This window comes from Babylonia areolata, chromosome 18 (genome assembly GCF_041734735.1).
Source record: "Babylonia areolata isolate BAREFJ2019XMU chromosome 18, ASM4173473v1, whole genome shotgun sequence".
Lineage (NCBI taxonomy): Eukaryota > Metazoa > Mollusca > Gastropoda > Neogastropoda > Buccinidae > Babylonia > Babylonia areolata.
The window spans coordinates 27889576-27902100 of NC_134893.1; the positions used below are offsets into that span (position 1 = coordinate 27889576).

Sequence of the window (12525 nt, forward strand, 5' to 3'; positions counted from 1 at the left end):
TTTTTTACGTCTTTATTATTAGCTTGATCACTGACAGTACTACGGTACATTGTTGGCGGCCGTCAGCAGAATCCTAGACATAATGTGTGCGTGCGCGCGTGTGTGCGTGTGTGCGTGTGCGTACGTGTGTGTGTGTGTGTATGTGTGTGTGTGTGTGTGTGTGTGTGTGTGTGTGTGTGTGTGTGTGTGATGACGTGGTGATGGTGGTGCAGGCGGCAGACCCCACCCAGCCCTCTCGGCACAGCTACAGCAGGACCCGTGATCTGCCAGGCCTGCAACCCCTGCCTCCCGTCGCCGCCAGTCACCCGTCCGATCTGTACCAGGTCCGGAATCATCCGATGTGATGATGAAGATTATGATAACAATGATAAATACCATGAGTTGAATTATGACCATCAAAACAAGCACAATAACAGTTAAGGTAATCAATAATTATAACAACAACAAACAGCATAATGGCGATCAGAAGAATGCCGCTGCTGCAGCTGATGATGATGATGATCATAATGATACTACTACTGCCACCACCACCACCACTACTACTACTACTACTACTACTATCAAGGTTTTTTCTTAGGGCGACTGGTCTTCACTGAGCCAAGGTCACTTACAACATATTACATACAATTTTACAACGATACACAACACCTCACCACACAAGCTGACAAAAAGCATGATTATATAGCTACTGCACACAAACACATAATTATAATGTCATTTTTATCTCTTTTGTTTTGTTCTGTTGTTGTTATTTTCTTTCACCCTATTCTTACCAGTCTGTCTTTGTTTATATCGTATATATCCGTGTCCGACTTCTACAAAGATCACGAACAAAACGGATATTGAATCCCCATACACCTCATAGCTCCATCCCCTTTATAAGATGCTCGTGTCACATCAAAGTACATGTTCCACGTGGGTTATAGTTATTATAGCCTCAACGACACGTAAGAAAGACTGCGTGGCTGTTCTGTGTGTGCAGATTGTAATTCGCCATAGCGAGTACCCCCCAGTAATGTGTGATGCCCCCTACACACTAGCCACCCCCTTCAAGGAGATAGGGCAGTTCCGCGCCCCCAGCGATTCCATTGCCAACAACTACACCTTGACGGCACGAGACTTAAAAATGAGGGACATCTTCAAGAGGAGCCTCGGAAAGAACATCGGTGAGCTTGCTTGTTAGGGAATGCACACGACAACAGTAGATAAACACCTCCCACACACGGCTGCGCAGCCACACAATCAATCTTGTTGGCAGCCTCTCTCTCTCTCTCTTTATATATATATATATATATATATATATATATATATATATATATATATATATATATATATATATATATATGTGTGTGTGTGTGTGTGTGTGTGTGTGTGTGTGTGTGTGTGTGTGTTTTCTTCTTCTTCATTCATTTGAAAACGTGAGTTTGGCCACAAAAAAAAACAAAAACAAAACCAAAACAAAAAAGTAGGTAAAGAGAAGCACCTCGAATGGATATTCCATTATTGCCGTAACGAGTGGATATGGACAGAGGGGATGGGGGAAAAGTGTGGGAGAAGGGGGAGGGGGGGGGAGGGGCTGGGCACGTCTGGGTCACTTGAAATTCAACCTGGAAATTTTTGCATTCAGACTTTTATTTTGTTTTCTGCCACGTATACCTTGCTCCTTTAGTGCAGATCGACCCAGGTAGTTGCAGCCACACCCGAACTTGTTCTGTCATACTTTTGAGTGACAACGGTCTCAAAGAGCTGTTAGAGCAGGTCATTGTCAGGACATCCCCTAGACATGAAATGTTTTATTTATTCATAATCATAATTATATTGGAGGCGCCGTAGCAAAATCCGTTAGGCATTGAACTTCTGATCAAGTGTTTAGCAAGCTTTTCGGCATGGCGTTTTGTCCTTGGGAAAGGCACACTTTACTTCGATTTTCCTCACCCCACCCAGGTGTGAATAGATATGTGATTTTGGTTGTGGAAGGTTGAAACGGCGGAAGCACGAGATTAGGCTCCGCCTTCCTACGCCGGGGCTTAGACACAGTGGGTATGAATTAGCTGGCCCGTTACGCGAGAAAGACAATGAAGCCTTTAACCTTAAACCAGTTTATTCATATATTTTGTGTGTGAGTGAAAAGTATGATTTATAAAACGCAATTCATAGTGATGTAAAACGTCATTTTCACCACATACCCATTATTAGTAGTATCAAAGATTTCGAAATAATGACTGAAAGTTGTGTAACGACTTCTCCTTTAATGCAGTTTTCTGTTTGACAGAAAACAGCGACAAGCCATTTTTATTTAAAAAAAAAAAAAATCTTTTTTGGATCCAGATGAACTTAAACCTAGAGTGAAAGTTCAAGAGGGGCTGGTAATACGGAACGGGCGGAAAATACGAACTGACGTCCATCTTTCTGAGAGAGACAGGAGAGAGTAAGTAAGACATTGAAATAAAACCAGTGGTCTGTTTTTGGCGTTTAACTAGTTAGCTCTGTTACTCATTGGGTTCTCCTCATTTTTGAGGTGAAATATTGAAGGCACGTGTTTGGCATTGCATTGTCGAGGCCTTGATCCCCCCATACCTCCCTCCCCCACTCCCACATTTCAATGTTGAACGTATTCAAGGCATGTATTTTTAACATTTTCATTGTTGGAACACTGAGCAATTAATGTGGTAGCCTATGGATTAAAAACAGTCTGATTTGTGCTCGTGCCTGTGCTCGTAGGTGTGTGTGTGTGTGTGTGTGTGTGTGTGTGTGTGTGTGTGTGTGTGTTCGTCAGTTTTCGACCGCTCAAACAGTTTGCGCCTTGGAAATAACACAGAGCACTTTTTCTGCCTTTTCCACTTTGCTATTAGTATTAGAACAGTATTAGTATTATTAGCATCATTATTAGCATTATTGTTATTATTGTTTATTTTGTCTACATAAGTTTTAACCAAGCTTCTACCTTTTGGGGGTGGGGTTTGGCGGCGTGGGAATGAATCTATTGATGCTGGAATCTGTCGGTTGGTACATAACATTCAAGAACTGTATGCTGTAATCAAGAGATCGTAATGACACCTCGTTGTCCACCAGATGGGAGAACGTTGGTGACAAATGGAGAGCTTGGGTGGGCGTCGGGCAGGAAGATTCCCCCATGAATATATCTGACGAGGTGCGCGAAGGACTGGCTGGTATCCATCTGAACGCACGAGAAATGTACGCTGGAATTTGGTCAGACAATGGACAGCCAAGTCTGATTGTGGGGTGTGTTTTGGCTGTGATGTTGTGAGCGTGTTACCTGTCTTGACGAACTCACAGCCTGTTAGGCTTTGACACAACTTGGCCCTATTGATTAGAGTGCGCCAATTTTTCACGGTTGCATGCAGTGTTCTCAAACTGTCAGGAAATTGTAATATGAAACGCTTTCCAGAGAGACGTGCAGAGTGATGCTCTGAACGCTTCTTCCCGCCCCGTGTGAAGTCTGAGTGTGTTTGGTCGCCATGAGACCCTTTTGGGAGGCGAGTGGTATGGGATTAATCGCCAAGGTTCCAGAGCGAACAGTGACTCATCAGAATGGTGAAATTCATCGAAAGGGAGAACCATATGCGAGACAACTAAGACGGTACTGTGTACTATGCCATTTGAAGGCAGTTCAGTAAGCACATAGGGCATTCTTGACGAATGTATTCAGCGACCTTGGCATTACGTGGTACCTTGTACCAGACGCAACGTAACAGTCACGGTACAACACTGCACGCCGCACACCGGAAGTGAAACGTCTTGTGTTACCAGCTTTACTACCACTACATCGAAAGTGTGCGGTCTGCTGCTCTCAACAGAGGCACGTATCATCGTCGTGGTCCCAGCATTACCTGACCAGTTGCTGGCCACCAGAGAAGTATGGAACCGCGACCATCCGACCGCACTGAGTCTCTGCGTTGTGCTGTGTGTTGTGTATCGATTGAGAGTTTTTTGGCTTTGCTTTTTGGTCAGAACTTCGTTTTGTGTGTGTGTGGTAGGCGTGTTTGTGAGTGGCATACTTGGTCGAGACTGGTTTGGCATCAGTTGCAGATGTCGTGTGAGGGACCATGTACGGAACAAAAGTTTGTGATTGAGTCGACCTTGTTTGTGTTGGCTATGGTGAGGGTAAAAGTTGTGCATTGTGTGCGTATTCTTTTGCGATCGAAAATGTTTACTGAAGTCATCTTGTGGGATTGCATGGATTTCATGGAGCTGAAAGTTAAGCCATGGCGCAGTGTGCTTGGATTTGTACGGAGTGAAAAAGAAGTTAAAGCCGTTATGTTTGCCCGCATGCCTGCATGGAATTGGCTAAGGTAAGATAAGAATTCAGGCCGTACTTGGCCTGAATTCAGTTGTTACACGGTGAAGAAGGTTGAATAGTAAGATCGCATTATCTGTCTGACATTTATTGTATGTGAGTCAAACAAAAAGTTCAGGCGTCTTCGCGTGCTTGGATTGCAAATTGGATTGTCAGAGAGCAAATAGCCTATGGTCAGGATGTGCTTGAGGGGTAAGAAAGAAATTCTGGCATATCATCTGCATGGCATGGATGACAATGGAAATAGCCCTATGGTGTTAAGGCATTGCGTGTTTTCGTGTAACAAGAAGTTACATGCGCTTGAAATCTGGGATGTGCTTGTTGTTCACGAGTGAGGAAGTTATAGCTGCATTGATGTTGCTGGATGTGCTATTGTGATTGTTATGGAGTCAGAAGAGGTTAGGCTTTCACTGGATAACATGGATTGTTTGGGTTCAAAGAAGTTAGCGCGATCATCAGTGTCGGTTGATTGGATTGTGGAGTAAGAAGAGTCTACGGCTTATCATGTGCTGATGGATGGAATGTATGGAGTAAGAAGAAGTACAGCGCATTATCAGTGCTGGAGCCTGATGTTATGAACGAAGAAGTTCACCTTCTCGTGACAAGGATTGCATTGGATTGAGGAGTAGGAGACGCGATGATCTCTGAGGATGTGGCAGTAGACTTCTTATGGATAAGCAGATATAACCTCTATAGTGTTGGCTGTCAGCAATTGGATCATGCTTTGGTCATCAGAAGCAAGTTATCCGCATCGTGCTGGTAATTTGTTGTAACAGCATGAAGCGATGCATCTATACGCATTTTTTGGATGTGCATTGGTGTTTGTCAGGTGGGCATGATGTATACGGCGTTCATATCAGAGTTGGGTTGCTTGATTTCACAGTTCATAAGAAGTTTAGCGCATATTTCTGGTATGGGTCATGGTGTTACGGAGTGAGAATGAAGTCACTAGTCCCATATAATTGCTGGTTGTGCATGGATAGCGGATTTCAGAAGGGAATTTCAGCGCACTAATGTGTTTGCTGGTATGCTTTATTGCATAGGAGGAGTTGAAAGTTTGAGGCATTATGTCTGGTGCGGTGGTTGCATCGTTGTTGGACGAATAACGAAACTTGAGACCAAGACGTGTTCAGTGATTAAATGGCGCCAGCACATAGTCTTTGTTGTACCGTCATCATTGCGCTATCGTTAGTGTCCTGCAGTGACTAATTCGATTAGAAATGCGAATGCATATTGGGGAATCCGAAACCATATCCTGTCGGGTAGGGAGGCAGAAAATCAGTGGTTATCAGCATGTTTACGTGCTCGCACAGGTTGAAAGAAAAGCTTCCATTTGGTTACCACTGGCCATCGAGTACAGAATGTTTAATACTCATGACGTAGAATGCATAGATCAGAGAATTACATATACGAAGCTCCACAAGAACGAAAAGACTGTGCTGTTTGGGACACTGGCACTAATGACAAAGATGAAAACGGTCTGCTGTAGAACTCGTGACATTATTCACTTCAGTGTTGTATGTTGGTAGATGCCGCCGCATTCCAATGTATGTGTCTTTCGGAGAGAGTGGGAGTCTTGTCCTAAAAAAACCAACAACAAACGAATGGAAAAATACAAAGATCAGCTTGAGTCAAGGTTTTGCTTCTTGTCTTCCAAAACAACCGCCACCTACCGTGCAGGCGTCGTCGCTTGCGAGCGTGCATGAAGAAAGCCTGTTACACCAGACCCCATCATGCTCAAATGCTGCCATTGCTTGACCAGAAGGCTTGCATGCGTTCCGTCAATGGTATATTTGCTTCTTTGCCGAAGGTCCGATTTGTTAGGCACCGTGTCTTTGAGATGTGGGCATCTCTTGCATGTCCCTGCTGTTCTCCTTTGGGCATGTCATGTCGCATTTCTGTGTCCGCAGAGTGTCCTTATGTTCTGTCCATGGGAGAGGAAATCTTGTTTTGTTTTTTTTCTATTCTCTGGTTCACGTGATGTCATGTCCGCAAGAAGCATCGGTCAGGTGATACTGTGTGCTATGATTTATTATGCAGGCCTTGTTCACTATGCCCGCTTCCTCATGCCCAACGTACTCACTGCATGTCAAATAAAAGTGCTCCCTCAGTCGGCATGCCCGCGTCCATCGCATTGCTCCTTGTAGATGAAGAAGGATATAGTCTGAGAGACGAGTAGGAGGGATGGGCTGGCGAGGTGTAACTCAAAATCAAGTGTTGTTTGCCGGAGCTGACCTTACAGATTGTGAGGTATAAAGAAAAAAAAAAAAAATTAAAAGGTCGGTGAATTGGTCATTTTGGTGAGGGGGAAGGGCGGAAGAGGGGGAGGGGTGAAGTGAAGGGAGTTGGGGCAAGGTAAAGCCAAAAGCACGTTAAGAACCAAATCACATCGCAAGACTAATCAATCAATGGAGTGAGTTCAGCATCTGGGTGCATGGTTTGACCAAGATTCCGATTTGCAGGGCCACTGCCCTGCCGCCATCAGTCGAGCTGGTAAGCGCATCAGGACCTCATCCTGAAGATAATTCTCGCAATTCCTGCCGGATCAGAATCGCATACATGGTAAAACATCCCAGCCAACATTGCGTGTGGCGATGCACACAGACCTGGGAGCTAGATGGCCGTTGGTGGCTCTCCCGAGCCGACGCCCTTTTATGGATCTCCATAAGGGTGTCTAGCCACCCGCCTCACCAGTCCCGAAGGGAGCGGTGGAAGTGCCGGTTTAGTCGTCGGCAACCCGACCCTGAACAGGTTGTACTGGATTACAGGTTACCAGTAGCAGATCTAATGACCTGACCTGACATACCAAGAACTGTATGCTGTAAATCAAAGGACAGGTTAATCTGACACACGTCAGTTCGAATTCCACAGAGCCATGAAGAACGCTTTGACCAAAAGGAGAGCTTCTGGGTCGGGAAAGAACAAGTATTCGGCCAGCCGACCAGTCTCCCCCAAGCACCAGATTAATATCATCGTGGCGAACGAGGAAGAGGACGCGAAGGACTGGGGGGTTCCCTCAGAACGCGATACGGAGGTATACCTACTGGTACCGGCCACCCGCTGGAATTTGTCAGTCACAATGTGGTGTGATACGTATAGCCTAAGAGGGTCTGTGGTATGTGTGTGTGTGGTGTGTGTGTGTGTGTGTGTGTGTGTGTGTGTGTGAGAGAGACGATGTTTACACTGTGACTTGGACTTGAACCACATTGACACTGTTATACAGGGTTTGTGACCACATTGCAATATGATTACGGAGTGTATTACCATAATTTTATTAGACTATGGCATGGCGTGTGTGGTTTCAATACTGTCACTGCAAATATGTAATATGAAATACTTGCCACTCTATCACTATGAACGCGGACGTGCGCGTATGTGTGTGCTCGTGCACGCGTTCGCGCGCGCGCGCGCGTGTGTAAGTCTGAGTGTGTGCGTGCGACTTTTGTGGGATGGGTACAGTGAGTGGTATGCAGTTAATTCGCCAAGGTTCCTAGAGCTGAACAATTTGACCTTCACTGCAAATCGCCGTGTAAATTTCCATTCGAAAGGAAGAAAACCATAATGACAGCCAGGAACAACTAAGACGGTAACTGTGTACACTGCCATTCTGACACGGCCAGTTCGCATAAGCACAATAGGGCATTCTATGACGCAAATGTATTCGAGCGACTTTGACTACAAGGGTTACCGTTTGTACCAGACAAACATAACCAGTCACGGTACCAACAGCAAGGCACGCACGCACAACCGGTATAGTGAAACGTCTTGTGTGTGACAGCGTTACTACCACTACATCGAGCATGGAGTGCCGGATCACATGCTGGCTCCTCAGACAGAGGAGCAACGTGAAGCCATCAGGCGGCTGATACCCCAGCACTACCTGACCAGCCCTCTGCTGGACCCACTGCAGAAGAAGCTTTGGCGGGAAGTCAACGACGACTACAAGTTCAGCGACCGCAAAGCCATCGGTCAGTCTGTTGTGCTGTGCTGTTGTTGTATTGGATTGAGAAGTTTTTTTGTTTTCTTTTTTCGGTCAGCACATCGTGTGCGGTGTGTGTGTGTGTGTGTGTGTGTGTGTGTGTGTGTGTGTGTGCGCATTTTATTAAAGGGAATGAGAAGGTTTTAGCGCATCAGGTGTGCTGCAGGATGTGTGTGTGTGTGTGTTGTACCGGATTGTTACGGAATGAGAAAGTTTTGACTTGAGCGCGCCATGTGTGCTGGGGCATGTGTTGCATTGGATGGTTGAGGAGTGAAAAGGTTGAAGTCGCATTATAGTGTGTGCTGTGATGTGCATTGGATTGTTACGGAGTGACGAAGAAGTTTACTGCACATCATGTTTGCTGGGATGTGCATTGGATTTTCATGGAGTAAGAAAGAAGTTACAGCACATTATGTGGCTGGGGTGTGCATTGGATTGTTACGGAGTGAGAAAGAAGTTACAGCGCGTTATGTTTGCTGGGATGTGCATGGATTGTTATGGAGTAAGAAAGAAGTTACAGCGCGTTATCTGTGCTGGAATGTGCATTGGATTGTTACAGAGTGAAGAAGTTATAGCGCATTATCTGTGCTGGGATGTGCATTGGATTGTTATGGAGTAAGAAAGAAGTTACAGCGCATTATCAGTGCTGGGATGTGCATTGGATTGTTACAGAGTGAAGAAGAAGTTATAGCGCATTATGTGTGCTGGGATGTGCATTGGATTGTTATGGAGTAAGAAAGAAGTTACAGCGCATTATCAGTGCTGGGATGTGCATTGGATTGTTACAGAGTGAAGAAGAAGTTATAGCGCATTATGTGTGCTGGGATGTGCATTGGATTGTTATGGAGTAAGAAAGAAGTTACAGCGCATTATCAGTGCTGGGATGTGCATTGGATTGTTACAGAGTGAAGAAGAAGTTATAGCGCATTATGTGTGCTGGGATGTGCATTGGATTGTTATGGAGTAAGAAAGAAGTTACAGCGCATTATCTGTGCTGGGATGTGCATTGGATTGTTATGGAGTAAGAAAGAAGTTACAGCGCATTATCAGTGCTGGGATGTGCATTGGATTGTTACAGAGTGAAGAAGAAGTTATAGCGCATTATGTGTGCTGGTATGTGCATTGGATTGTTACGGAGTGAGGAAGAAGTTATAGCGCATTATGTGTGCTGGTATGTGCATTGGATTGTTACAGAGTGAAGAAGAAGTTATAGCGCATTATGTGTGCTGGGATGTGCATTGGATTGTTATGGAGTAAGAAAGAAGTTACAGCGCATTATCAGTGCTGGGATGTGCATTGGATTGTTATGGAGTAAGAAAGAAGTTACAGCGCATTATCAGTGTTGGGGTGTGCATTGGATTGTTACAGAGTGAAGAAGAAGTTACAGCGCATTATGTGTGCTGGAATGTGCATTGGATTGTTACAGAGTGAAGAAGTTATAGCGCATTATGTGTGCTGGGATGTGCATTGGATTGTTACAGAGTAAGAAAGAAGTTACAGCGCATTATCAGTGTTGGGGTGTGCATTGGATTGTTACAGAGTGAAGAAGAAGTTATAGCGCATTATGTGTGCTGGTATGTGCATTGGATTGTTACGGAGTGAGGAAGAAGTTATAGCGCATTATGTGTGCTGGGATGTGCATTGGATTGTTACGGAGTGAGAAGGAAGTTACAGCGCACTATGTTTGCTGGTATGTGTACTTAATTGGATTGTGAAGGAGTTGAAAGGTTTGAGCGCATTATGTATGCTGGTGACTGTGTGTGTTGCATCGGATTGTTACGGATTAAGAAAGTTTGTAGACCCAGGACGTGTTTCAGTGGATTGAATGCTGTTTTCAAAGCACATAGTTTCTTGTTGTATCCGTATCATGTCATGCTTCAGTATGTGGAGTTGTCTTGTTTCAGTGAACTACATTCTAAAGGATCCTGACGAAAAAGTTCGACTGCATATTGGGGTAATACCGAAACCATATCCTGTCAGGTAAGGGAAGGGAAAACATGGCAGTGAAGTTCAGCATGCATTGTTTACGTCACCACTAGGAGATATAGGATACGGGTAGTTCTGTTCACATTCTCAGTTTAAATCCTTAACTAAGGCGGGACGTATTCGTGAGTGACAGAAATATGTTTAATGATGCTGATGACGTAGTAATGACAATAAGAATCAGGATGATAATAATATCAATAATAATAACGGAAGCTACAAGAACAAAAAGACACTGCTGCTGTTTGCTGGTACCACTGTGCTACCTATGATGACAATGATGAAAAATACGAGCCTGACTGTTAGAACTCGTGTACATTATTCTGAACTTCATGTTTATTTAGATGTAGATTGCCGCTCGCATTCCTCAATATATTTTTTTCGGGGAGAGGGTGGGAGGGCCTTTTTCCCTAAAAAAAAACCCAAACAAACAAACGAATCAGGAAAAAAAAAGATCAAACATGAGTCATAAAGGTTTTGCCTCTCTTGTTTTCCCAGAACTATCCGCGCACCTATACCGTGGCATGAGTCGTACGTCGCTGCGAAGGCGTGGAATGAAGAAAACCTGTTCATCACCAACCCCATCATGCTCAAACTGCAGCACATGTGGCTTGACCAGTAAGGGGACTTTGCTTGCCGTGTCCCGCTCATGGTATATTATTTGACTTCTTAGACACCGAAGGGACGTTCCCCAGATTTGTTTAGGCCACCGTGTCTTTTTGAGATTTGTGGTCATTCCCTTTGGCAATTGTCACGTGCCTGTGTCCTTTGTGGCACTGTCATGTCTCAGTGTCTCTTGTGTCCCTGCAGTAGTTTGTCATATCCTTCTGTCCACGCGGCGCTGGTCATTTTTGTGTGTGTGCTTTTTGTGTTTCTTATTCTCTGAGATTCTTGTGTCATGTCTGTATCATAATGAATAGGTCATCGGTCATGTAACTGTGTGCTTTGATGTTTATTATGTCCATGTGCTCTGGTGGTGTCACTATGCCCTGGGACTCTCATCATCATCGTGTCCCCATACCTACCTCACTGACATGTAAATTATATTACTGTGTCCTCTTCAGTCTCGTCATGTCCCTGCGTCCATTGGCATTGGCTTCACTATGTTTTAGATGAGAAAGTGAGAATAGAATACTCGAGAGAGAAAGAGAATGAGAGAGAGGGATGGGGTTGGGGGGAGGGTTGAATCAAAATTCAAGATGGTTTGATTGTTAGGCCTTGGCGCATGACCCTTTACAAGTGTAGTGAACAATGCGTATAAAGAAAAAAGAAAAAAAAATTAAAAGGGGTCGGGTGGAGTTTGGGGACTTTGAGGTGAGGGGGGTGGAGGGGGGGAAGGGGAGGGGCGAGGGGGGGGGGGGGAGGGGAGGGGCGAGGGGGGGTAAGAAGGCAAAGAGCACGTTAAAGAATAAAAACACATCGCAAGGACTACAATTAATGTGTGGTTGATGTTTTTCAGATTCTGTGATCATCGGTTTGTCAGGATTCCGGAATTGCAGAAGGCCAACCTGCCCCTGCCGCCAGATCAGTTCGAGGACGTGGTCAAGGCGCAATGCAAGGAGACCCGTCAATACCTGAAGAAAATGTCAGCACCATAGCAGGATGAGGAATCAAGGGCATCGATGGAAAAAAACATCCCATCCAATCCATTTTCTTTGAAGTCGATCACAATCAGTAGACCGTTTGGGGGCTTTTATTACATGCTTTTAAGCGTTTGTTAGCATTCAAACGTCTCAAGCACAAGACGCTTACAGATATTCTTTAAACATTAGCTCCAAGATGCTAACAAGTAGTCTTCAAACATTAACTCCGAAAGGCTATGATTGGGTCAGGGATCCACTTCCTAGGGAGGGGATGTTGCGTGGATGGGAAGTGTGTGTGTGTGTGGTGGTGGGGGGGGGGGTGCGGGGGCACAAAACAGTCTTGATTAAATTAAGACGCCTGTACAACATTAGCGTTACAAGTTTAAGATGTGCACTTCGGGGAGTGGGGAAAGGAAGAGGGGAAGAAACCATAACGACTGCATAACAATGGGCACTAACATTAGTTATCGTTGTTACCCATATTTCACCAGCAGGTCCGTCACATTACGTTTAAGTTGTTTCTTTACATCTAGCCAAGGAGAGAGAGACCGAGATAATTCCTTCCAAGAACGATAGCTTGGCCGAAAGCAAAACACAGCAAATTATTTCACATTGATAGAAAGGAACGAGTATTCTTGCCTTTTTCTGAGAGAGAAAGACGG

At 44.8% G+C, this 12525-nt stretch overlaps 2 protein-coding genes across 2 annotated transcripts; both read left to right on the plus strand.

Moving 5' to 3' along the window:
• The first annotated feature begins 200 nt into the window (after positions 1-200).
• On the plus strand, positions 201-6837 carry LOC143292213 (dynein axonemal heavy chain 3-like). Its single transcript, XM_076602398.1, has 4 exons — positions 201-323; positions 983-1166; positions 3819-3877; positions 6781-6837. Exons 1-4 carry the CDS (start codon positions 201-203, stop codon positions 6835-6837), a joined length of 423 nt encoding a protein of 140 aa, XP_076458513.1.
• A 356-nt stretch (positions 6838-7193) lies between these two features.
• LOC143292214 (dynein axonemal heavy chain 3-like) lies at positions 7194-11878 on the plus strand. Its single transcript, XM_076602399.1, has 5 exons — positions 7194-7352; positions 8097-8286; positions 10202-10277; positions 10779-10898; positions 11740-11878. Exons 1-5 carry the CDS (start codon positions 7194-7196, stop codon positions 11876-11878), a joined length of 684 nt encoding a protein of 227 aa, XP_076458514.1.
• Positions 11879-12525: the final 647 nt, after the last annotated feature.